We start from the raw sequence: 26282 nt of genomic DNA, 5'->3' as shown, positions 1-26282 counted from the left end.
CTTTCCCTGGTGCGATGAGGGCTCGAGCCCAGCTCTGCAGTGCTTAGAGTTGCAACTCTTGTTTCTCTGTCTGGTCTGTGGTTCCCTGCCCATCCCCTCCCTGTGATGCAATATGAGAAGGCTTGAGAAACAAAGGTTTATTCTTGGTTCCGGGTTGGAAGAGACACTCCAGCATGCAAGGGAAGGTTGGGGCTGTGAGCAGTTGGCCAAATGTACCTTTCTCAGGAGTCAGTGGGTCAGGAAACAGGGAAAGGGGAAGTTCAGGAGCCCCGCCCCTGGGATGGTACTGTCCATTCCCAGGGGAATCTCTTCCTCTCCATTCAGTCTCACAGACACACACCCCCAAAGTTGTACCTCACTAACGCCCCCATGCAGTTCTTTGTAAACAGAGACTGTTTGTTTCCCAGCTGCCCATATCCAAATAATCACATAGAAACTATATTAATTACAACACTGTTGGCTCTATTAGCTCAAACTTCTTATTACCTAGCTCTTACATCTTGAATTAACCCATGTCTATTAATCTGTGTATTGCTAGAGGCTCCACCTCTAAGGGACGGTATCTCCTTGAAATCATTAGCACTTTTTTTTTTCCAGGAATCACCCAAAGTTGGATTTAAGTCCTGAGAAAAGCAAGGGAGAGTTTAATCTGCTGCATTTTTAACTCTTTTTATTGATTGATTGATTGGTTGGTTTTTTTCAAGACAGGGTTTCTCTTGTTAGTTGTGTTGGAACTAGCTTCTGTAGACCAGACTGGCCTCGAACTCCCAGAGATCCACCTGCCTCTTCCTCCAGAGTGCTGGGAGTAAAGGTGTGCACCACCACCACCATTTCTAACTCTCAGGAATTCCCACAGCACTTCCTACTCTGAAGAAGACCACTTTTTGAGCCAAGAAGGTCAGATCATGTTTGTATGACATCACGATAGGCTTTTGGGGTTCACCAGACCCCGTTTGTTTTAAAGCATTATAATTGTGCAGAAGACCGCACATTTAGAACCCTGATATCCTAGTGGTGGAAGGTGGCGAGCACACAAGACGATGGGGTGGGAATATTTCCACACGTATTCTATTGTGAAAGTCTCAAGCGAGAGCGGAGGCGGGTCAGCTGTACTTTAATGGTACTGTGGAAGGAGCCAAGCAAAGCCAAAGCAGACCAGTGCCTTCTCTTGGAATGACCACCTCCTTTCCTAAAGTCAGATGGCTGTATTATTGTAGTTGGCCTTTTCTTTGTGCCAGCAACTGGCTCCCAAATAAAGACTTCTTTACATAATTAAACAAATGCAATACATCTTTGCATAGTTCACAAATATCCCGCAACATATTATGAAGAAATAATTGTACTTTCTCACTCTGAATTCCACAAAGACATCTTCCTCTGTGGAAACCCTGTGTTGCCAGGCAGGGTACGTTGGATGACTGGCTAATTGAGATAAACACATACTCTCTGTGTGTTTGCCTGGCAGATGAATGTCAGCTTTTCTGGGCTCCCATCTGCTGAGCCCTTGGCATCTGTGTGGCTCCACAGGTGCTTTAGACCACAGTAGAGGCAGGTCAGCCTTGGAGCAACCTGGAACTGTTTCTTAGGCTTAGTTCAAAGTGGCCTGACGCAAGGAGGTAAACAGAGCTAATAACAATAGCAGTGAGCAGACCAGAACCTCTGCAACAGCCATGCATTATATTTCTTTAAAACTTTATCATCTGCAGTGTACACTAGTGCCTTATGGGTAAAATCCTGTTAAAAAGCGAAAAACTAAAACAGGTGTATTTTATTGTTAAAGGGCGAATAACTGAGAAGGTGAGAGGGGAGCCTCCCCCACAGTCCTTCCCAAGCCTTTCTCTGAGAAAAATACATTTTAAAACCACAGTTTTCAGATGTCAATCCTTTCTAGGGACATTGGTTTTTCTTGGCTGTGGAGGAGTGGGTGACAATATCACTATTAAAAACTGACATCACCAGCCAGGGGTGGTGGCACAGGCCTTCAAATCCAGCACTGGGGAGGCAGAGGCAGGGGGATATCTGAGTCTGAGGACAGCCTGGACTACAGAGTTCCAGTTCTCTACACAGAGAAACCCTGTCTTGAAAAACAAACAAAAAAATAACAACAACAAAACACAAGCAACACCCCCCAAATAATTCAGCAACAGTTATAAAATAGAATAATCAAAATAGTATTATAAATTATGTTAATATGTTTGAAAACACTGAGCTAACCTGCAGCAGGGCAAACAGTCTGCCTCCTGGACCACCTCTTCTTTTCCTAGCCCACTGACAGGCAGAACATCCCTGTGGCTCCTCCCACCTCCCCTTTCTATTGTCCTCACCTCCACCCAGTTCACTCTAGGGACCTCTAGACCACCAGACCTCTAGGGATGCTATTGTTCTTCTTGGCTCTGGGGGGAGGTGACCTGATAGCACCCGTTCTCATCTCTGCATTCTTGTTCAGCGCACACATAGCACCCGTTCTCATCTCTGCATTCTTGTTCAGCGCACACATCCGCCATGGAAAGAGGCAAAGGGAGACAGACGATCAAGTTCTGTTGTCAGAGTTCCCGGAATTTGGTTGGCCCATCAGGCCCGGGACATGTTCTTACAGAGCCCAGTAAAGGACCGCCATGGGCAGTTCTTGCCCAGGTCCCCTCCCAGTGTCCTGGGAAACAGCGGTACTGCAATGTCTGAGAGGCGGGTGTGTGATGGACTGTCTCTTCGTGGAGGGAGGCCCAGGATACCATAACACCCTCAGAAAAAATATGGAGTATAATTTATAGTCCCTGGACCCCAGAGATAAGGCTCCAACTGATGCAGATGACATAGGCCTGTAACTGGTTTTGAGAGGGATTTTTGACATTAGTTTTCTGTGTTGAAAGCATGGAGCCAGACCTGGGTGACCCCCCGCAGATATAGAAAAAAAAAAAACAAAACCCTGTACTTTGTTTGTGTCTAGTTACTTTTCTATTACCATGAAGAGACTTATGACCAGGACAGCTTATAAAAAGAAAGAATTTATCCTGAATTTTATCCCACCAGGTTCATCCATGTTCATCATAGTGGGCAGGCAGGCAGGCATGGAGCAGTAGCCAAGAGTTCACTTTTGAGACATAATCAGGAGGCAGAGAGAGCTAACTAGGAATGGCACAAGCCTTTGAAGCCTCAAAGCCAGCCCCCAGTGACACCACCTCCAACAAGGCCACACCTCCCAATCCTTCCCAAACAGCTCCACCAACTGGAGACTAGCAACTGGAGATCGTGTATTCAAACATATGAGCCTGATCTTATGAAGGCAATTCCTTAATTGAGGTCCCCTGCTCTCAGATGACTCTAGCTTGTGGCAAGGTGACTTAAACCAGCCAGCATAGGACCTGGGCCAAGGAGATGGTGGAGATCTGTGGTGTATGTGCCACAGAGAGAAGAACATAGGAGCACCCATGTCCCTGGGAATGCTGGGAGGGGAGACAGAGAGGAAGGGCTCAGCTTGTGATGTTAAATGACAAGAGCTTTTTCCAGGAGGCATGAGGTCACCCCCTCACCTTATCAAGCACTGAGGGTGACTGTCGGATAGAAAAGAAGGCTGGTGAACTAATATTTGTGGCATTTCTCAAGCCATTCAGTCTCCCTGCTGCTAACCAGTATACATATTTGAAGAAATGTGTGTTTGACCGTGTGTCTTAACTATTTTTCTATTGTTATGAAGAGATGCCATGGCCAAGGCAACTCTGAAGAGAAATCATTTAATTGGGGCCTTGCTTATAGTTCCAGGAGGTGAGTCTGCGGTCACCATGGTGAGGGAACACCATAGTGATATGCAGGCATGGAATGGACTGGAGCAGTAACTGAGAGTTTACATCAGATCCCCAAATCATAGGGAGAGAAAGAGAAAGGAGAGAGCTCAAAGCCCACCTCCAACAACACACCTCCTCTAATAAGGTCACACTTCCCAGTCTTTCCCAGACAGCTCCACTACCTGGAAACCAAGCATTCCAGTGTCTGGGCCTGTGAGGTCCTCGCCACTCAGTCCACAACACCATGTGATGAGAGACAATCCTTCGCTTCCTTCTCACACTCCCGTTTGTTCTCTGTGTCATATTTGGTAACTGTTATGCTCCAGGAAAGGGTACACTGTCTGCCCTTATTTAACAAATACAAAAGCAGACAAACACTGTGAAATTCAGAGCGTTGATGTGTGTCTAAAAACCCGGTGGAAGTGTTACTTTGCTCAAGAACCGTCTTTCCCCTTGTAGTACTTGACGGGAATGACAATGAAGATTTAAACGGTCAGGATTGCAGGCCATAAAGTCATCCCCAGGAAAGCATAGAGGAAAGGCTGTGGAATATACAGTAAAAATCCAGAGATCAGCACAGAACTAAGCACCAGGTTTTTCAAAAAGACAAGTTTATACATTCATTGTTAATCCTATTGAAAGCACTTAATTCTCAATAAATGGATTTATGTTATTAATTTTTAAATGCCTCAAAAATAATAAAATGCCTGCTTTGCATTTGTTGGGAAGATGAAGGTAGTTGCACCCAGGATTTCTTTTTCCATTTAATGAGTGATATTCTTCATTATCATATGTCATCTTTTATTCTTTGTTAGAAAAGTTTGAATAATCAAGGTGAGTACAAAGTTACATGGCAGGCAGCTGTTTACCTACAGCCGTAGCACTCAGCGTTCCGTTTTTAATACGACAGAAGGAACAGACAGAACTAAAAGCAAAAGTCCCTTCTGTTTGCTGGCATAAACCTGGCTTAGTCCTTCCCGGGTATTTCTTTGGCTCCACAGCCGTCCACCTTCTCCCAACCGCTGCAGAAGAACACAATGTGATAAGAAGCCCCAAAGAACGAGCCTGCAGTCTGTTTTCTGTGCTCTGTTTTTAACTCCATGTTGGTTTTGCGATTGAACCGCATCGACCCATCAAGAAAGAGTTGCTTTCACTTGCCGAATTAATTCCCGTGGATCCAGAAACTTCATCTGCAGATGGCTAAGTCTCTCCACATTTTCCTCAGTTGCCGGCAGGGCTGCAGGCTCGTGAACAGCCTCTGACACACACCCAGGATTCCCCTGGGCTGGGCTTTTGTGGCAGAATTGCAGTTGGAGCATGAGTCTGCATTTCTCTGATGGAGCAGTGACTCTCCCAGCAAGGCAGCCTTGCACCGTGGCCTGGTAACATGTCGCGGATGTACAACAGCATATTTTAGCCTTTCTGCAGGGCCTTATCGGTCTTCTCTTATTACAAGACTATTTTACATTTCCCCCTAAAAACTCTGAGATCTTCAACAAATCAGAAATATTACTTCCCAGATGAGGGATTGAAATGATTTCATAGTTGACTTTGGTATTCCAGGAGCCCTGCTCTTTGAACAGCTGTGCTCAATCCCCTCCAGGTTTTAATCTGATTGAAATTATATCAATAATACATTGTAATGACTTGATTCTTGTTAAGAGACTCGAGTTCTTTCCCTTGTTTTGGTTATCTTTATTCCTTCATACACCTTCTGTATTCGTTTTGATTTTCATGAAACATTCTTGGAGGACATTGCCCAGAACCACACCCACAGATGCCCATGGGCTTGTCCCTCCTAGGCTGTGGCTTCTGCATTAGGGTGTTTGCTGTGCTCTTTCTTGCTCGGTCAGCAACGCCTGCTGCGGACCCATCTGCCCATCCAGAGTGTCTCTCCTGCTTCTCTTCTCTGGACGCATCCCTAGGTGTTCCTACCATGGACGCTGTTATGGTTCAGTTTATTGAGATACTGAATGGAGAGTTTCCCAGGTTGATCTTCTGTCTAGAAATCTTAAATTCTTTGCAGACTTTTCTTATTGGTTCTGATAAATTTTTGATGGCATAGCTTAGTATTTTCTAATTAAACAATCAAGAGGATGCTTCTCCCCTCTGTGCCTGTTGTTTCTCTTGCTGTTTTATTGCACTGGCTAGCAATGCCAGATGCAGTTGGGAATGCATGATGGTACATCTTGTCTTGTTTCCGAAATGATGACAATAGTATTCTTTGTCCTTATGCAACATGTTTACTTAAAATTCTGGTAGATAATCTTTTCTGAAAAGCTACTGTGTCTCATCTAAACTTTAAAAACAATCTATTGGAATAATGATAACCATTTCATTTCTTGCCTTTATGTATATTTTAAATCAATTTTTAAATGTTTAATTTTTTAATGAGACTATTTGTTTTATTTTTATTTTTTTATTTTATTTATCATTTGAGACAGGGTCTCATAGCTCTAGCCTAGAACTGGCTAAGTAAATCAGGCTGGCCTCAAACTCACAGAGATCTACCTGCCTCTGCCTCCAAGTGCTAGGATTAAGGCATGTCCAACTCTACCCCGCTCTTTTTTTCAGACTTTCATATATGAGTTCTGAATTTGTCAATTCCACCTCTCCCCATTTACTTAATTAATCTTTAATTACTATTGTTACACACAACTCACAAGTCCATTTTCATTTATAAAGTATTTTTTAGCTACTTTAAATGTTTTATTTTTTATTAAGTGTTTGCCTACATGTATGAATGTGCACCACATTAGTGCCTTGTGGTCACAGAAGTCAGAGGAGCCATCAGAGGTGATGGAACTGTAGTTAGAAATGATTATGAGCCCAGCTGGGTGCTGGGAACCAAACCTGCTCCTCTGCAGGGGCAGCCATGGCTTTTCACCACTGAGCTCCCTCAGCCCCCATTTTATTTTTTATGTTGACTCATTCTCCCTGTAAGGTCGCCAGCCCTGCTTGGTTTAGTTTGTTTTTGTTTTCATGAAGAGAGACAAAATTCTAGGTCTTTCACCTCACTCATGAGTACAACTGTGTTACTCTCCTCTCTGCAATGTTCCTAATGGCTTCCATCAGTTAGGGATCAGGTTGACTGTGACCCTGTAATTTTGTTTCTTTTTTGAGTCACATGCTTGCTACAAAACTACCCACTTTAAGGCTGCCATGCCAATTGCAGGTGCATTTTTATAGTCTTTCAGTTAATTTATAGCTGTAGTGGTAATTTTTGTGCCTCTTCTAGTTTGTGCACACCTTTGGTCTGGGTCAAATTGTTTCTAAAAAAAAATATTTTGTATTTGATCATCAAGTCTCACGTTACTTTGTTTTAACTGTTTTATGGTTCCCAGTCATTTTGAGTCTTGCTTTTCTGTTTTCTGAGTTTATAAGTTGAATGTTTGGTGTTTTTCAATGATTTTCTTTGCTTCAGGCCTATAAACTACCCTCTAAGTATCTCTGAGCTCGTCCCACAAGTTTCCTACATGTTTTAGCTTCTCCAAGACGTCATAACCAGCAGTTCATCAGAGAAGCGAACCTGACACACCCTGTTTTCCTTCATTCAAATTTGAGAATTTTCTTTTCATTAAATAAAGAGATTTCTTTGATTTTTATGAATACAGTAAAAGTGGTTTCTATTTTTGGGTAGACTTGTTTAAATCATTCTGCTGATTACCATGACAACCCAAACTGTAATTTAGCAAGTATCTGAAGCAAAACCTGCTCTCTAAACAAGTCTCTCGCTCCACTCCCCCCAACACACGCACTGACAGGCACAGTGATTTCTCCAAGAGCCAAACGTCTCCATCTCCCTTCCTCTGTAACTGCGTCTGCTTTTCATGATCCCCCGTGTGTTCCTATTTCCCGATAGGAAGATCTAGAGGAGTAGGAAGGACTTGACTGCAGCTCCAGACACCCTGGCACCCGGTGAGATGTAAGGGTCCTCATGACAGACAGCTGTAAGAACGTGTTGTTCTTATTATAAAAGTTGCCAAGACACCTTGGACAAAATCATGGTTGAACTTAAACATCTGTCCTAATGTTTGTGAATCATTTTCAAGAATGGCACAGCTCGTACAAGGAAGGGAGGCTAGTCTATTTGGGTCCTGTTCTTGTTTATAGGAGGCAAAGCTGATCTGTGTAAGCCTGAGTGGCCTAGCATCAAATGCCAGGGGCTTTCTCCTTAATGATGGCTCTTGTAGTCTTTGAGAATAGTATCTATCTGAAAGCCAAATTGTTTCAATAAAATTTCCAAGTCATTAGTAATTTGATTTTAGGGCAGATAAATATCCAGCATCCTACTTTTTGACTTTTTTGAGTCAGGAATGTGCAAGCCAGCATGTGTTTTGTTTGTGTGTTTGTTTATGCAAAGGACAGAACCCAGGGCAGCTCCTGTCACCCTTGCTTACCCTCCTCTCAGTACCTGTGACCCATCCTGCTCAGTGGCCTTAAAGGCATCAGTTCCTTAACTCCCCGTGCAGTCACTGGGGTGTACTGGAAGTCAGGCCAGAATAAACAATGCCCCAGAGGGATAAGAATGGGGAACAGAAAGTCTTTATCTTGGCCCCAAACTAAAAGCCACCTATGGTGATGTACAACAGCCCTAGGGAAGTGGAGGCAGGAGGATTATGCTTTTGTAACCACACTATTCTTCAGGCTGAGCCCCAATCTCAGAAAGTCCTTGTAGGCTATGCCAGTAACCATAGTTAAACACCATTGCTTTATAAATGTCTCCTGATCAAGGAGGCTGTACACAGTATGCAAAGCCTGCTAGAATTGGTCTGGGTTTTTCTCTCTGTACACACTGTCTCCTTGGAGACACAGCCACCCAAGCCTGGCTTCTTCAGCTGTGCAGCTGAGACTCATGATGAAGGGATATTGACTGTGATTATCTTATGCTGAACTTGATGTATATGAGTTAGGCTAGGCACCAAGGCCTGTCGTTCTGTACTCTGACAACGGGCATCAGATTGGCATTTTTCTCTGTTTTTACATAAAGAGAGAGAGAGAGAGAGAGAGAGAGAGAGAGAGAGAGAGAGAGCGCTTTTGAAAATGGTCGGATTTCACAGCAACAAAAGGAAGGGCTTGGGTGTGAATGCTGACAGGCCTTATTCCAAACCCCGCTTTTTTTCCAATGTGTGTCCTCTAGTGAAGTAGTCGGGGGAGGGAGCCCTGAAGGGGTGGTTCAGCAGTCATGAGCACTGGCTGCTCTTCCAAAAAATGTAGGTTTGATTCCTATCACCTATGTGGCGGCTCGTAAGTACCTGTGACCCCAATTGCAGGGAATCCAACACGCTCTTCGGGCTCCTGTTAGCATACACATACACACACGCACAAAAGACAGTTTTTAAAATAAAACCATGGGGCTCCGGCAATGAGGGTTTTGTTTTAAAGCGAGAAGAGTTTCGAATCAGTTCTGCTTTACGTAAGCGATTTCCTTACTCCCAGTGAAATTGGGATTACACTAAAACATTTCCGAATGGGAGCAATGCCTGAGGATAGGGCTGTCCTCGGAGTCTTTGCATCTGGATATGCCTTGTCTGAGACTTTGCCTAACCAGGTGCTCCTGCCTCTGCTGCCAACACTTTCAGTGAACTGGAGGAATTGCTGTTAAGTGACAGGCAGCCTGGCGGGAAGCCACTGTGAGGAGAGGCGCTTGGTGCATTGCAGTGGCTAGTCTCCTGCCTGTGCTTCCCACATGGCCGCTCAGTGTGACTTGGGTGTCCCTCAGCTGACAGGGCCTCAAGGTCTGAAACCTCCAGGTGTAAAGATATCCAGAAGCTTGCTTTAAAAATACACAGTAAGACCCAAGCCTCGGGGTGTGGGCAGGAAAATGCTGATCACAGGTGCAAAGTGGTGACCGTGTAGCATGCAGAGGTGCAGAAAGCTGAATGAGCTGGTGACAACTGTTCTTGCCACGAGAGGAGGAACCGGGATCTGGCGTGACACTAGTAACAAGTACACTTGTAAACCTGTAGTCACGTATGTAGTTCTATACATATATGAGTTAGCATTTATTTTTAAGAAGACAGTAAAAATGCAAAAGGAGGGTTTGAGTTAGAATGCAGTTGGCAGGAAGGGACAAAAAACTGTCATAAATGGATAAAGATAGAAGAACAGAGATAATAATTCCTCGACAGTCTGACTGAGACCGGTGGCTAATGTGTTGGAAACACGCAAATTGCATGTGCAGGTGCATCTAAGGACGGGGCTGTGGATTTGTGTGCACAGTGGTTTAATCTGTCGGCTGGGTTTTCATACCTCTAATCAGTGGAGGACCTGGGCTATCCTGAGCTACCACTTAACAGGAAGGTGGTCTTAAGTGAAATGCCTTCTCCTAGTAAATCTCAATTTTTCTCAAGTCTTAGCAGCTGTGTTTGTTATTCCCCATCGTTAGCACACAAAGGCTCGGGAGTCATAGATTGCTGGCTTGATGTTTTGATTTCATGACCCACGAGTTTAAACAACTTGCTCAGCGGCCCTCACAATACCCGGGACTCAGGCGGCTTCCTCCTTGAAGTGGAAAGGACACCATGGGTCATTTTCTTCCAGACTTACCAAACCCCACCTTTTCCAATATGGTTCTCCCACTGACTGCCAGGAATCCTGGACTTTTTTTTTTTTTAAGTCAAAAGACCAAATGAGAACAGTCAAGGTAAGCCTGGCTTCTGGAACAAGGTTGACATACAGAACAGCATACCTCCCAGGGCTACAGCTACAGCATGGCCGTAAGGAAGCGCATTCCAACCATGTCCACACCTGCTCACCACCAGTGCTCTCCAGCTGGACTGCTCATTGGAGCTGCTGGAGGACGGAGGACGATGGCAGGAGCTCAGTGTCTCCCAGAGTGTCCGTGGACTACTGATCAGTGTCTCCCAGAGTGTCCGTGGACTACTGATCAGTGTCTCCCAGAGTGTCCGTGGACTACTGATCAGTGTCTCCCAGAGTGTCCGTGGACTACTGATCAGTGTCTCCCAGAGTGTCTGTGGACTACTGATCAGTGTCTCCCAGAGTGTCTGTGGACTATTGATTAGTGTCTCCCAGAGTGTCCGTGGACTACTGATCAGTGTCTCCCAGAGTGTCCATGGACTATTGATCATCAGTGTCTCCCAGAGTGTCCGTGGACTACTGATCAGTGTCTCCCAGAGTGTCCGTGGACTACTGATCAGTGTCTCCCAGAGTGTCCGTGGACTACTGATCAGTGTCTCCCAGAGTGTCCATGGACTATTGATCATCAGTGTTTCCCAGAGTGTCCGTGGACTACTGATCAGTGTCTCCCAGAGTGTCCGTGGACTATGGATCATCAGTGTCTCCCAGAGTATCCGTGGACTACTGATCAGTGTCTCCCAGAGTGTCCATGGACTATTGATCATCAGTGTCTCCCAGAGTGTCCGTGGACTACTGATCTACTGTGTTCATAAAGCAGATTCAGCAAGTCTAGGAAGAGGCTACCTCTCACCAACAGAGTCACTCCCACTCTTGGAAGGACTCCAACCCTGCCAACATGCTGTCCTCCAGACAGTGAACACTGGGGTCTCTGAAAGCCTCTGAGATGCCCCTGAGAAACCACAGAATCCGAGACTAATGCTTGAGGACTCACTCTGAGATCCGAAGCGTCCTGATCGTCTCTGCAGGAGGAGACGTGCAAGCCATCCCATGTCCTCGCAGTTGTGAGTGACCTCTCTCAGCTCCTCACTCTGTGAACATGAGACCTGCTAGGAGACACATTTCACCACCCCCACCCGCCACGTGAGCAGCCTGGAGGCATACGGTGAGCGCTTACCCTGGCTTCACCAGACACCTAAGCTGAGTCCCCTCTGTGGCAAAAATAGGCACAGCTCCCTGCAGCAAGCAATCTTACCATACCAATAAAGCTCTAAGGAGCGGTAAAATAAGATCAGAGTGTTACAGAAGGCTCCACTCCATGAGAAGCTAGGCATTCTGAGACTTTGCTAGTGGACCAGTGGTGGTCAAGGCCTCCCTTGTAGGATGAGCCAGTAGCTCTATATAATCCTCAGGATATGGTGTCTTTGGAACTGGAGTCTTATACTCCAGGCTGCACAAGGCAAACTCTGTATTGCCCTCCTTAGCTCAGATGATGCTGATAAATTTGGCAGGGCCCAGTGATCTTTGACTCTTAGAGGAACCGAGAGTGCTATCTTTAGTAGATAGATTTTGAATTTCTTTTTTAAAAAACAAAAAACAAGGTCCTACCATATGATCAGTCCCCTTGCTTCAGCCTCTCAAGGGCTGGCATTTCATCTGTGCATCACCGTGTCTGGCTGCCCATCACAATGCCACTCTTGTAAATCCTGTGACCGTGTGAGCTCAACCCTTCCAGTGGCTCTACCTTATGAAGGTCCAGCTCTGGGGAAAGGTAAGAGCTTCATGGAGAGTGTAGTTTCCTGCTTGGGATGCGGTGGCCCCTACACACAGTGACTTTCTTTGGGAGAGCAGCACGTAGCTGAAAGCCAGCCTCGTCTATCCATTCTGCCAGCCTTTCCCAGTTAGGGGAACATCGCTTTCCCATGGTGAATAACAACCCCTCTTCTTGGAAGATCACAAAACACCTCCTACTCAGCCTATGGGCCTTTTATCCCTACTGTGTCCTCTGCCCTGATCTGTCTCCCTGAACCACTGGCTCTCAAAGCAGACCATATGGTGGTTTTTATTTTATTTTATTTTTAATCTCTTGAGTTTCTCTTCACCTGATCTTAAGAATTTGATGACTGTCCATCACCTCTGTGAGACAAAGGCTTACTGAAAATGGACTCTGAACTTCTGAAATACCTCTGAATTCACCCTCCTCTCCGCCTTGCGCTGGGTTGTGGTGGGCATGAGTCCTCCTCTGGCACAAGATCCGACAGTCATCACTGCATTGATCACAAGCCCTTACTCCCATAGCCAAGCATTGCCATTCACCTACAAAAGGACACAGACGTCAAGCAAAGGGGAGCATTGACTAGACCCAAGACGGAAAGAAACATCACCTGGAAATGACCATGTCCTGGATCCTCCATCCTCACACTGGTTCCTTCTCCACCACTGCTTTTTACAGTGGGTACTCCGAAGATGAGGACCCAGCATCCACTTGCAGAAGAGGCAGAAGATAACCATACCGAATATTGCATGGCCCTCAACCTGAAAAGGCCAGAACTAGCCTTATGAACATGTACACAAAGCAGGGGGCATGAGCCTGGTCTTCTTTCTTTGTTGTGGCTTCCCCCACCCCACCCCACTCCAAGATTCATATGTCACATACAAACTTGCAAGATCGTCACTCCCTCTGTGACAATGTATGGCAATCACAAGATGCCCTGTGGTTTCCTAATCTGTGCCCTCTGCCAGAAGAAGTGACATCTTTGTCCAGAGTCCATCCCTAAAATCTAGCTTTTAGTTCACCACAGCAGGTGACTGCGGAAGGTGTCCTCAGACATGGGAGGGCAGACCAGTGTTGTGCCGGTTGCTTTTCTTGTCCTTGTGATCCAGTCCCCAACAGGAAGTGAGTTAAGGGAGGAAGGATGTGTCTTGGCTCAAGGTTTGAGGATACAACCCATCATGGTGAGGAAGTATGGACCATGGGGACGGAAGTGTGTATCTGAGACCCCTCCCCATGTCTCCACGAATGAAGAAGAGGGCAGGGAATGCCAGCATGTGCCTGGCTTTCTCCTCCCCCCACCCCCTTTTATTCAGTGTGGACTCCTGGTCTGTAGACAGGTATTGTCTACATTCAGGAAAGGTATCACCTGCTCAGCTAATCGTCTCTGCTAACTCCCTAGTAGCCATACCCAGGAGCTGAGTTGACAATGAAAATTGACCCTCCCGGGACAAATGAACTCAAGGGTGGGTTGTATTAAAACACTATGGTGACTATGTTCAACTTCTTGCAAACTTGAGAACTTCTGCAGTTCTCCTTCAAGGTCTGAGCTACTCAGAAGCCTTATCTGGAATGCACTCCCCCACAGTTACCTTTCTGATAACAAATGGTCTGTGGGGACTTGTAGCAGGTGAGGATGGTCATAAAATGTCATACCCTCAGGTTGTTCTGGACTTACTCATGCCAAGATAAACATGTATCTAAGAGCCTATCACTTAGCATTTATTTATCTGGCAAACTCTGTTCTCTGCGTAGTTGGGATCCACAGGAACCTAAGTCTCTTTACTGTTCCGCTGAAGCCAGCCTACCTTAGCTCCTCTTTATCTACATGGTTCTGTGGATTCTGCATCCACCTATGACCCTGCATGATCTTCAGGGTGACTTGGCTCCTTCCTTTTCTTTTACTTGGGTGGCTGTTTCCATTCAGTGTTCAGAATTAAGGTGCACGCTCAGCTGTTATTAGTTACTCATTCTTAGCTTGCTTCTGCCCAAGATTCCCCTGTAAAAAATACAGCAACATAAGAGCACAGGTAACTGGCTCATCATCTGGTGTAGCATTACCAGTCTTATTGCATGAACAAAGAAGTCCCCAGAGACTCGTATCTGTGTTCAATTGGACATATGGACTCGCTCTCTTGGATACATGCCCAGGAGTGGAGTTTCTGGGTCATTCCACAATCACTTCTTTAGATCAGTAAAGGAAGCCAAATCACATTCCAGACTTCCAATTTGGGCTGTCTCTAGGCACGTCTGAAGGCCCTCGTCGCCTCATCCCTCAGATGCTGTGTTTTGCACCTGCTGTTTTCATTTACTGTAAGTATTTGTCTGTGTTTCCGAGCTGCAGAACCATCATTTTAATAACTAGAGAGCAATTGGTGGCGGAGCGAGGCTTTATTTACCCAGCCTCTCATCATCCTGAAATGAGAGTTGTTTTAGATCCGGGATGCAAGCATTGATATCATTTAAATATTGTTTATGGTTTTTAAAAAAATTAAACCACATAGTAGGTTGACTTGATCTTTGTTTCTGGAGATATTCTTGGTAACAAGTCTGCATACGGCATGGCTGTAAATGCAGGCTCTCACAAGGGGACCATGTTCATTAACAGCACGATTTCACAGATAAAAGCATACAAGAGACTTTTACCGCATTCATTTTTATGACAGTCACATGACTTATGGATGCACAGCTTGTGGGTGCCACAGCAGTCAACCCCTTCAGGGACACCCCAACACTAACCTCTGTGTGAATCCAGGTGTCCCCAAGGGCAATGAGGTGAACAGTGAGGTTCAAGCCTGGAAGGCATCCAGAATAATTCTTACCCATCCTGGTGCCCTATTGGTCTGCTCTCTGCCAAAGAAGCCGATTCACCTATAACTTAGCTGAGACTCTTCTGCCGAGGTTCCTTCCCAATAGCTTGCCTGAAAGAATGCCCCACATCCAGGCCTTCCAGAAGGCCTCCTTGTCATGTGTTGAAATTGGGTTTAACCCCACTCTGTCATGGCTCCTAAGACTTTCCTTGACTTACCATCTTTTCAGAATGTATTTTTATCTTGTGACTAAATATGTTTGGAGTTCCTTTCCTGAGCCTACCTGTGCCTTAGAGGACTCTCCAGGGGAACTCTAAGGGATGAGGGTGAACAGAAAGTAATCTGGTTTCTACCTGCCATGACACCTCAGCTCCAATGGTGTGTTTGACTCAAGAGTCAAACTTCCCACCCACACATACACATGTGATCAAACAGACTAGTGGTCCAGCAGTTAACATTTTGTCATGTAAAAGGTGTTTAATTTATTAATAAGCTTATGTACATTGTGAGCCACCAGGGAAGCTCCAATTAGGACTCTCAGAAAATTGACGTAACAAGACTTGCTTACGTCATAGCTATGTTCCTTACGCCTGAAAGACTGGGTGTTGGTGAGTCTGAGGCTGTTTATGCTTCTCTCTTCTGCAGCCTACATAAGAGTATCACACCTGTGTGACAGGACCGGAGCTTTCCAGGGGATGGCAGCCATGTTGGTCATTTTGCCACCACAGGCCTCTCCATGACTGCAAGTTCCTAGAACAGAGGTCACAGACACAACTCCTACTCAGTTGTAAGGATCCAAAACCAGCTTCTAAAGAAGCATGCCTTCCCCTGAGGCCTTGCAGACTGACCTCCTCACCGTACTCTAAACTTACATTTAATTTTGATTGTAACTCTGGATTTTTTAAAAAAAAAAAATCTTAATTAGTGACTAAACATGTTTGGAACCCAATCAGATATTTAAAAAACAACTCAGGTCCTCATGCCTGCATGGCAAGGGCTTTATCCTCTGGGGGATCCTTGTGCATTGTTTAGTGTGATTGACGTTACACAGTTTCCAATTCTTCTAAAGAATACATTTGTTTCTAGCTTTTCTCTTGACTTACATTGTTGGCCAACTTTTCCTATGTTTTCATACAATTTTTTAAGCATCTGTAGAATATTTGCCAGTTATCAAAATAACCAAGCAAAGATGAGAAGTAAACACAAATCCTGTTTCCCTCTCCTGAGCATGCTCTGTTTCCTCCTGACTGTTTGTCTCTACTTGGGCAATGCTTTGTTTAGAAAGTCCCTGTAAATGGGACCATTCTTACTACATCAATGCACTACACGTGAATGACACTTAATTCCTTATCTTGGTTGTGGGGCATTTCTTTGGGTACCACTATAGTTAGCCAATGAAAAGCCTTGGTCATAGGCCTCTAGTGATATTTTAGCCATTTCCTTAGAATGAGCGCCTCCACATGGCAACACCAGTGCAAACAACTCAAACATTTTCCTGGCTTTGTTATGATCAGAGTAATTTCTGAGGGAACATCTGTCAATTTAAAATTCCAAGATGTATATGGCAAATATCTTCTCATCGGTGCTTGGAGTCCGGGTGCTCAGAGCCACCCTCCCTGTCCTTCCTCACCTGCCACTTGGACACAGACACTAGGACTCTTACTATCACAAAGACTGCCTTGAATTCCCACAAAGACAGTTCATATTGAATAACAAAATGGTTTAAATTTGTCAAGGTTGCCCTTTCTTTATAAACAGTCCATGGGGAAGATAACAGCAGGAAGGGTCAAAATTTGACCCATTGGAGATCACCTTACCTCCTAACGTAGCTTTTATACAGAATAGACCGCCCTTGACTGTGTGAGGAACCTGGAGTGCACACAGGGAGAGGCAGCCACAGAGCATGTGGATTCACAGTTCTGAGGGCCAGCCAGTCTGGTCTAGTGGGAAGGACACAGACACAACTCCAGAGAAACAAGCATGATGTCACCCATCCATAGGTCTTTTTCTAACCTAGTAAGCAAGGTGCATTTATCAGTGTATGGTGTGAGGGAGCAGCCTTAAAGGGGTGGCCTGGCGCTGCCAACTTTCAGAGTTTTCCTCCAGATTCCAAAGTCACTGTTCACTGATTTTTCATTGAAATCGGCTGTGACTCACTGTGGATTTGCAGTCTCCTGAGAGGAGGCTACTGAGAATGCCCGTTTATTCTGCTCTGTTTCCTTCCAGCCCGCAGACATTGGACATTGGAATACTGGACATTTTCGGTTTTGAGGAATTTCAAAAGAATGAATTTGAGCAAGTAAGTCAGTTTTCTTTTTTAATTTTGTGAATGTGAATTGATTTTACAACTTACAGTTTGTATTAAGATATTCAAATATGGGCTTAACAAAGGATGCCCTCTCCTAGTTCAAGTTAGCATTCCTGGTGTCTGGCTGATCCATTATCACTCCATGGTTCATGTGCTCAGAGTCCTGAGTTTCACCGTTCTTGTGAGGGTCCTTAGCTGTGTGTGGGCACGTGAATGTTGTGTTTGATCGGAAGATGGAGAACAGAGGCATCTGAGATTGGGAAACAAGCCTCAGAGAGCTTAGCTTCGTCGTGCTGCCCTTTGTGGGCTCATCTCCTGTGACATTCACACACAAAATTGTTGGAGAGAGCCACACAATGGGGTTGGAGAATTATGAGTTGTCCTTCATTCATTTCCAGCTGAGGATGAGAAAGATCTTATCAGTATATACATCGTAGTAGTACTGTAGGAATAGTTTTTAAAGCAAATTAAAAATAGTTAAAACTTAAATGTTAAAGAAAAGCAGAGATATTAGGGACCTGCATGGGGGAGGGCCATATGACTACACAATACTTGGAAAAAATTGAATTTGTTGCTGCTTGTTTGTGGAGCTCCATGTGTAATTTGTGATTGATTTATTTGCCTTTATTTTCTTATTTTACGATGTGGATATCAGTGATACTGGACAAGGAGTTACATAGAATCCATGTGAAGTCCAGGTCTGTGACTTTTAGTGGCAGAGATATCCGGGCCAAGGTGGATTGTCTCTTGTCATTCTGGCTTCCCTACTTATGTGAACAGCCAGCTAGCAGAGTGAGAGACGAGGCACCGACAACAGCAGCAAGAGTGGTGTAGGATATCCCACTGTACAGTTTCCTGCCTTGTGGGGACACTGGAAACTTTGCTTTTGCTCAGTTTTAGTAGAAAATAGCTCTATATGTCCTCCAGTCTAGGGTTAAAAAAGAGAACACTACTTAGAAGACCACACAGGCCAGGTGTCTCTTTCTTCACTCTTGTTCATCCTGCCTGTGTGTGTTGTATAACTGTAGTTATGAAGGAGGTGAAGAGAATGAGCTGAGCCATTGCCCACTGCACCCCGGTCTGTAGCTGCACCCCAAGATACACACACACACATACACACACACCTCCATGTATACAATGACATCCACTATTTGCCCATGTCCCAGTAAATGACACATAGAAATTTTTTGGGTTAAGGCCACACCACAACCCCTGGCATCCCTATATTCAAAGAGTCTGGAATGTTCAGGTGGAAGTTTCATCCCAAGCCTCCTCCCCTGTGAATTGCCTCAGCCTAGATTCCACCTCCGAGAAAGCTGCCAAATGATGACCCCTCCCTTGAGATGCTCAAGACCACTCACATAAGGTATTTAAATTGTAAGTCAGAGAACAAACACTTGGCTTTCTGGTCTTTCTTCCCTGTCTCCTCTCTGGGGGGCTGGAAGATCACCTGGGAGCATTGGTATCCATTAAACCTGGGCTTTTTCTGATTTGGATCATTGCCCCAATGGAGAGGCTCATTGGGGTGCAGAAACTTTTCAGAAATAATAGTGGGAGGATGTCCCGGGAAGTTCCATTCTAGGGAGACTGGCCTCCTGCACTGTCGTCTGTAGTAATAAGGGGCGGCAGGGCTGCGTCCCCAGCACCCCAGCCGCCCGCTCGGCTAGCTTATGCCCCAAAATAACAACACACAAACTGTATTCATTTAATCACTGCTTGGCCCATTCTCTTCTAGGCTAATTCTCACATATTAATTTAGCCCATTTCTAATCATCTGTGTATGGCACCCCAAGGTGCGCTTACCAGGAAGATTCTAGCCTATGTCCATCCTGGGTCGGAGCTTCATCCCGGGAGCGGAGCGGGGCATGGCGTCTCTCTCAGGCATCTGCTCCTGAGATGAGAGCTGTCGAGACTCTGAGCTCACTTCCTCTTCCTCCCAGCGTTCTGTTCTGTTTACTCCTCCCACCTATCCTCTAACCAATAAAATGGGCCAAGGCAGTTCCTTTATTAGCTAATGACCAATGACCTTCCTCCATCAGTCGTCCCACACCCAGGCTCAGGTCACACGTCCAGTCTGTGCTCACAGGTGATGTACACAGTATCCGTACTGCTTCTTTATTAAAACATACGTTGTCCCACCATCACACGCATCCCTTATTCTTTCTTTCTGCTGGGTGTTTTAATGATGTATTTCAGAATATACTCATCATTTGTGATTTCTGCATATCAGGAAGGGACGTTTTCCCTTAAGATCTAACACATGAATCAATCTTTTGTTTAAATGCTACTTTTAAGCACTGATGGGCAAAATGTCAAGATTGATTCTTAGACTTCAATTATGAAAGAATAATTATTTTAATATCCCATTTTCTTAGCAAGTCTGCCTTGCTGCTGTACATAATGGTGACCGGGAATCTTCTGTAAAGATAAGGTTGTTTCTTAGTCTAAATGCAAAATCTTTACCTGGAAGCAGTAAATTCCAAAATTTGCATATGAACTTTTTTTAAAGGCCACTGGTTTGATTCTCTGTGGATTCCTTTGTTGCGAACAGGACTTCCTCATTTTCCGTTCCACTGCACACTTAAGCAGCAATGCTTAAGGAATTCTTGCTGTATTCACGAGCACATCTGAGGGATAGTGTTGCCTCCCTAAGCATTCATTCCTTCCTGCTTTGAGCTTATTGACGGGTGATCAGCTATTGACTAAAGTGCCAGCTCCACACGGTTTTTGAAATTGTCTGGTATATTATTTTGTACATAGCTGAATATTATCAACTATGTTTGCAATTGAAATTTGTGGAGGATAAGACCGGGAAGGAAGAAAACGTCGCAGTGGGTTTGCTGGTGGTTCTTGGTCTGTAGCGAGCATCGTTAGGTGGTTAGAAGAGAGACAACCTGGAGGAGGTAGCAGGAAGCTTCCCTACCTCTGTGTCCTTCGTCACCCTACCGGGTCAGCGTGGTGCTGTGGCACACTTCCCTTCCTCTGTGTCCTTCGTCATCCTGGGTCAGTGTGGTGCTGTGGCACACTTCCCTTCCTCTGTGTCCTTCGTCACCCTACCGGGTCAGCGTGGTGCTGTGGCACACTTCCCTTCCTCTGTGCTGTTGTCACAAATTGCCCTACACTGGGTAAACAGCACACAGTCATTGCCCACAGTTCTGGAGTCTGGAAACCCAAGAGCAAGATGCCATAGTTTCCAGATTCTGAGGCTGCTGAGGTCCTCTTCTTATCTGGAGAGCCCTTTCGCACCTTTCTATTGTGGGATGCAAAAGCCCCCACTATAAAAGCAGTCATGCTGTTAACCAAGACAGTGGTCCCATTCACATACCCACTGCCTTCCAGCCCCATGATTGTTGGTATAAGATTTCAATGTAGGGAGGTGGTGGGACTTTCTAATGAGTTACAACTTCTTGATTTATCATTATCTTAGTTGCCATGACCTTGGCAACTCTTTTAAAGAAAAACATTAAATGGGACTAGCTTCCAGTTACAGAGATTTAGTTTAGTATCATCATGGCAGGGCATGGCACGATGCAGGCAGACATGGTGCTGGAGATGCACGGAACTGGGGATGCTACATCTTGATTCACAAGCAACAGGAAGTGACTTGAGACATTGGACATGGCTTGAGCATATATGAGACCTCAAAGCTCACCCCCATAGTGACACACTTCCTCCAACGAGGCCACACCTCCTAATAGTGCCTTTCCCTACGAGCTTATAGAGGCCAGTTACATTCAAACTACCACAATAATGAACATAATCTTCTAGATTATATAACTCTGCAGTAGTGTTAGGTGATTCAGTGGACAGAAGTCTGCTATGGTAGGGATGGATGGATGGATGGATGGAAAAACAGAAGAAAGGAGAGTGGTAGGAGTAGAAGGTGAGGAGAGGGAAACCTACATAATGAATGTTTATGATCCAGCCAGAAATTTAAAAGCTCAAAGGCAGGAGAGCACAATGCGATAAACCATGAGGTTGCCCTCCACACCACCCAGCAGCAGAGAGTGCATGATGACTGATATTTTCATACGAGATGCAGGGAAAGTGGCTACAGGAAGGGCTATAAATTAAAGCCAATCTAAATGCATCCAAAACAGCTGAGACGTGAAAAGCACTGGCCCTGGTTTGCTCAGCTAAGTGTTAAGAGACTGTGAGCAGATTAAGGACTATGGCACCTAGATATCAAAAGAAAGTTAAAATGCTACCCGTAATGGGGTCCAGAGATTGCCCAAGAGGTTAAAGGCGCAAATGCCTGTGATGTTCCTGATTCTCAGGGTCAGCAGTTTGGGCACGACCAGGGAATGGGCTACACCTGGAACCAGAGTTGGAGGACTCAGCTAGAGGGCTCTTATTTGAGTCTCCCTCAGCCAAGAACTCAGGAAAATACCAGTCCTTAGCTGGACCTCAGCTCTGGCTCTCTCTAGGTGGACCTCTGTGGAGGTTGCTCTCAGAGGGCTACTTGGATTTTTACAGTCATTTGGCCAGCCTCCTCTGCAGCTTCCCAAAGGAGCAAGCTTCAGGACGCTGTGGCCTGCTTAGTACTCCACGTTCACAAATCTGCTATCCTCTGTAGGCTGACGCCAGCCCTGTGAAGGAGAAGGGCCAATTCTAATCGTCCCGTGGAGGGGCAGGTGCAAAGGCTTGGTGCTGCTGCTGTTTTAGCTCTTGGTGGGCACTGTCCAGGTGATTTTAACCACAGCACATCCCTGAAAACTGCTGGACATCAGTAGGGACCCATGTGTCGAATAACTAACTGGTGGGCAATCTCATAGCGATATTAACTCATCTTCCATGCAGATTCCAAAACCATGCTTATGTAACATGACTAGCTCTGTTATGTGACCACATGTCATTTTTCATATGCCTCTTATAATTAGAGCCTATGTATATAAGAAGAGTATGGAGGCCTCTTCAGGTAAGCTGATATGTATATATGTATATATAAATTTATGATATATAATATATATATATATATGAACTGTACATTTGATGACTCTACTCAACATGTTCTGTGCATTCATTTACATGAATGCTGAAGCAAAGCACAGATAGTTTTATGTCATTCTTGGTAGTTCCCACGGATCCGGGCTCAGAATCCAGCCTGCTGCCGTGTTGCTGGTAAAGGCAATCCAACCAGCAGTCTGTCAGAGGACAGATCTAAGCCTCACTGCGAGTAGCTGCTTCCCCTTAATGACTGGCTGGGTTTTTTCCTTTAGAGATGGGATAATTGCTCTTGTGAGAAGTGCAAAGATAATCATGCTTTAATAAGTTCTGTGTGCTGTCAGCTCCTTCCTCCACAGCAGAATTCACACCAAGTCCATTTAATATCAGCAGAGAGGCAGGAATGCCTTCCCACCCTAGCGCCGTGTCAATGAAGAGAAAATACCTCAAAACAAAATGAAGAATTCTTGTGAATCTATGTACATACCAGACACATATTCCATGATAAGCTCATGGCCCCTTCACTTCAGCTTGACTGGTTTGGAATCATCTAAGAGGGACACAGCTCTGGGGACATTCCCAGAAAGGAAGGTTTACCTGAAGAGGGAAGTGTCCCAACCTGCATGTGGAGTATCAGTGCCGCATAGCTAAAGTCCTGGACTGAGGGAAAGGAAAGAGGAGAGAGCCAGATAAAGGGTATCACTCATGTTCTCCTCCTTCTGGTAGTAGCCACCACACCCCAACACTGCTGGCCTGCACCCTCCTACCTGAGCTACCACACCCCCACGCGGTGCTGCACCCTCCCACCAGGACCCACCACACCCCCACACTGTGCTGCACCCCCCACCAGGAGCCACCACACCCCCACACTGTGCTGGCCTGCACCCTCCCACCTGAGCACCACACCCCCACACTGTGCTGGCCTGCACCCTCCTACCAAGAGCCACCACACCCCCACACTGTGCTGCACCCCCCACCAGGACCCACCACACCCCCACACTGTGCTGGCCTGCACCCTCCCACCTGAGCACCACACCCCCACACTGTGCTGGCCTGCACCCCACTACCTTAGCCACCACACCCCCACACTGTGCTGCACCCCCCACCAGGACCCACCACACCCCCACACTGTGCTGGCCTGCACCCTCCTACCAGGAGCCGCCACACCCCCACACTGTGCTGGCCTGCACCCTCCCACCAGAAAGAAAAACACAGGCTTCTTTCCTCAGCTCTCCCTTGTTATGGCAACAGGAAAAAGAATAATACTTCATTATAACATATTTATTCTTTTAATAACCAATATCACTGCATTGAATAGTAATTAATGCTACATAATAACCCTAGAGAAGAGAAAATGTTCTTCAGATATAAACAGTGGCAATCTGAATAAAAAACCTGAATTCCTAATGGTACTAACTAGGGAAGTGCTTATGGGTGGTGCTTACATATGATGGAAAATGGATAAGTTTTGTTATGCTTCTCCTCTGAGTGAGATTATTGTCCTGCTTGATCTCTGACTGTCGTAAGAACGCTGAGGATAACCCAAAGCCCTTGTGGGATCAAACTGGAACTCAGACCTAGACCCACGGGACCTCGCATGCAGTGCCCTGTTCGTCTGCAGTTCTTATCTACTTCCAGTTCTGTGGCTGTGATGTAAAAAAGGACGATTCATTGGGCGGAAATTGTATGTCAATCACTTGTAGGCCTGTACTTGTAACTGTATGTAAAAGGTGTGTTAATTAAACCAAAAGTTTATTGCCAAAACAACAAAAATATACATTCATTGTTTTCTTTGAAAATGGAAAACAATAAGAAACAATGACAGAAGCTTTGAATTGAGGGCATTTTGGCCAAAGGCTCTGTTTCTAATTCTAGAGTCTGGTTTTGCTTGAGCTGAGGTGTGATTTATGAGGTGTCCTTCAAAATATCTAAGATCATTTCCCTTTGAACGGACGCTCCCCCACCCTGAGCTAGCTATCATTGCGTAGAACGCTGACTCCAATGGGATGAGCTGCGTTGTTGCCGCCTGGCTGCCTCCTGAGGATCAACACCATGATCGGACTGATAGTTTCATGCTGTGGTGACAGAATTCTTTGTACTAGATAATTTAGAAGAATGGAGACTTATTGTCCCATGGCTCTTCTGGGATGCCCCCTGTCAACAATAACCGTTATATATGGCTAAGTTGTATCCTCTCCTAAAATATCTTCTAGACACGGTGCCCCCGGCCCCAGGGTAGGAGGCTTGATCCTTATAGAATGAGGCAGGGCTCAGCAGGCCCTACATCAAGAGCATCCTCCTCGGAGGAAGACAGGGAGCAAACCCACGTGACCCAGGCATTCTTCAAGAACCCATACCTCATCCAGAAAAGTTGTCAACAGAGAGGCTCAGGGACCAGGACCTGCTGGCATCCTCTCCAAAATGAAACTGAACAAACCAAGAGAAGTCTATCTGCTGACGGAGGGTCTCCCACAGGGGTTCGATGCTGCTATAATAATGAGTTCACTGCCATTTCAATAGTGCCTGCCTGCTGCCAGGGGTGAGATGCTCAGTCTGCAGGGTAGATGGGGATAGGAGACAGGAAATGTGCCTTTTCCAAGCCAGAATGGTGGGGTGGGAAGCCTTGGGCAAGGAGACAAGATCCACGATTGTTAAAAGGAAAGCTGGAAGGAGATAGGCTGCCCTCTTCAGCTTCCCACAACTTCTACTTTGTAGACAACATATTGATCTCAGGCATAGCTGACTCCCTGGGGAAACACATCAGCAATGTAGACAAAAGGAAGTGTTCAGAGGCGGCGAATTGGAGACCCATCATCTAACGGACTTCTTAAGGGCCTTGGGAAGTCCCGCAGGGAAGCTTGTGAGCCAACTTACTTCAGTGTTTCTCCAGTAGGCATCAGCCTGTTCAGTGCTTTTTTAGAAAATACCCATCGAAAAAACAAAACAAAAAACAAAAAAACAAAAACAAAAAATACCCATCGACATCTCAGACAGTTAAATATTCTAGACATTTTTGAGAAATGTTCAGTATCTGAAATTGCAACATATCCTCTCTCTCTTTCTCTCTCTATCTCTGTCTCTCTCTTTCTCTGTCTCTCTCTATCTCTCTCTCAAATACACACACAAGTACACAGTAATACACAACACATTTTGCATATATCTCTAGATTAACTGCTGAACGATTTGGCAAATTGGCTTCATTGGCTTCTCATTGTCTAGCTTGGCATGTTCTATAGCAATCCGAACACATCAGTGCCTCAGCCCCACTCCGTTTTAACGGGTTCAGGGTCAGAACCACGCACCAGCCTTTTGCACAAAGCTCCCAGTTAATTCCAGTGAGCAGCAAGGATGACCGTCCCCTCTGTGGGACACAGGGGCTCTAACTTCTGCAGGAGTCAGCTTTCCTCTCTCCTCCCCTTCAATTTTGTGATGGACGTGCCGTGCACTGCCTACCTCTGCTCCAGATAGATTTCACTGAGCAGTAAAAATGGAGAACAGTTGGTGAACATTTACTCAAGAAATTAAGTTTGTCATTAATACAAATGACGGGCCATCTGGATAAGCAGCAAGGCTCTGTTGCTGAAGAGAGGTTTCAAGGAATGCATCATTTTTATTATTAAACCTGGTAGTTCGCTTAATGCATGAAGCATGTGGTTTAATAAGAGCAGTATCCATGCTAATTAAATGGCTACTCAGTATTGTCCTTGCCTTTCACCCACTTTTGAGTCCTCTCTGAGGAGTATCTGGAGATCTAATGTGCTTCTCACACATCTCTGATGGGCAGATCTCAAAATGAGAAATAAAAATTGTTTGGCATCGAAGCTGATGATCCTTTAGTTTCCTGGTGCAGATTTATGATTCTAGAAACCCTAGAACCCTGACTCATGTGCTTATTAAGATTTCCCGTGATGGTATTGTACACCTAGACATTCTCGCAAGTGCACATGTGTACGCACGCACATACACACACATACACACACACAGGTTTACATACAGTGAAAATAAAGGCCGATTCATTGAGTTTTGGCAGTTTGGGTCCCTTTTGTTATTAGTGATGTATACTTTTTATGTTT

At 45.4% G+C, this 26282-nt stretch overlaps 1 protein-coding gene across 2 annotated transcripts in view; it reads left to right on the top strand.

Moving 5' to 3' along the window:
- Positions 1–26282, top strand: part of Myo16 (myosin XVI) — a 427263-nt gene that overhangs the window by 247496 nt on the left and 153485 nt on the right. For both annotated transcript variants that reach the window (XM_041673988.1, XM_041673987.1), the window contains exon 21: positions 17184–17256. In XM_041673988.1, coding sequence (XP_041529922.1) covers positions 17184–17256 — 73 coding nt within the window. The remainder of the gene's footprint in view (positions 1–17183; positions 17257–26282) is intronic.

The sequence above is a fragment of the Microtus oregoni genome, unplaced genomic scaffold (genome assembly GCF_018167655.1).
Source record: "Microtus oregoni isolate MIOR12 unplaced genomic scaffold, Mior012 000024F_ref0000369, whole genome shotgun sequence".
Classification (NCBI taxonomy): Eukaryota; Metazoa; Chordata; class Mammalia; order Rodentia; family Cricetidae; genus Microtus; species Microtus oregoni.
This window is presented reverse-complemented; position numbering and strand designations above follow the sequence as displayed.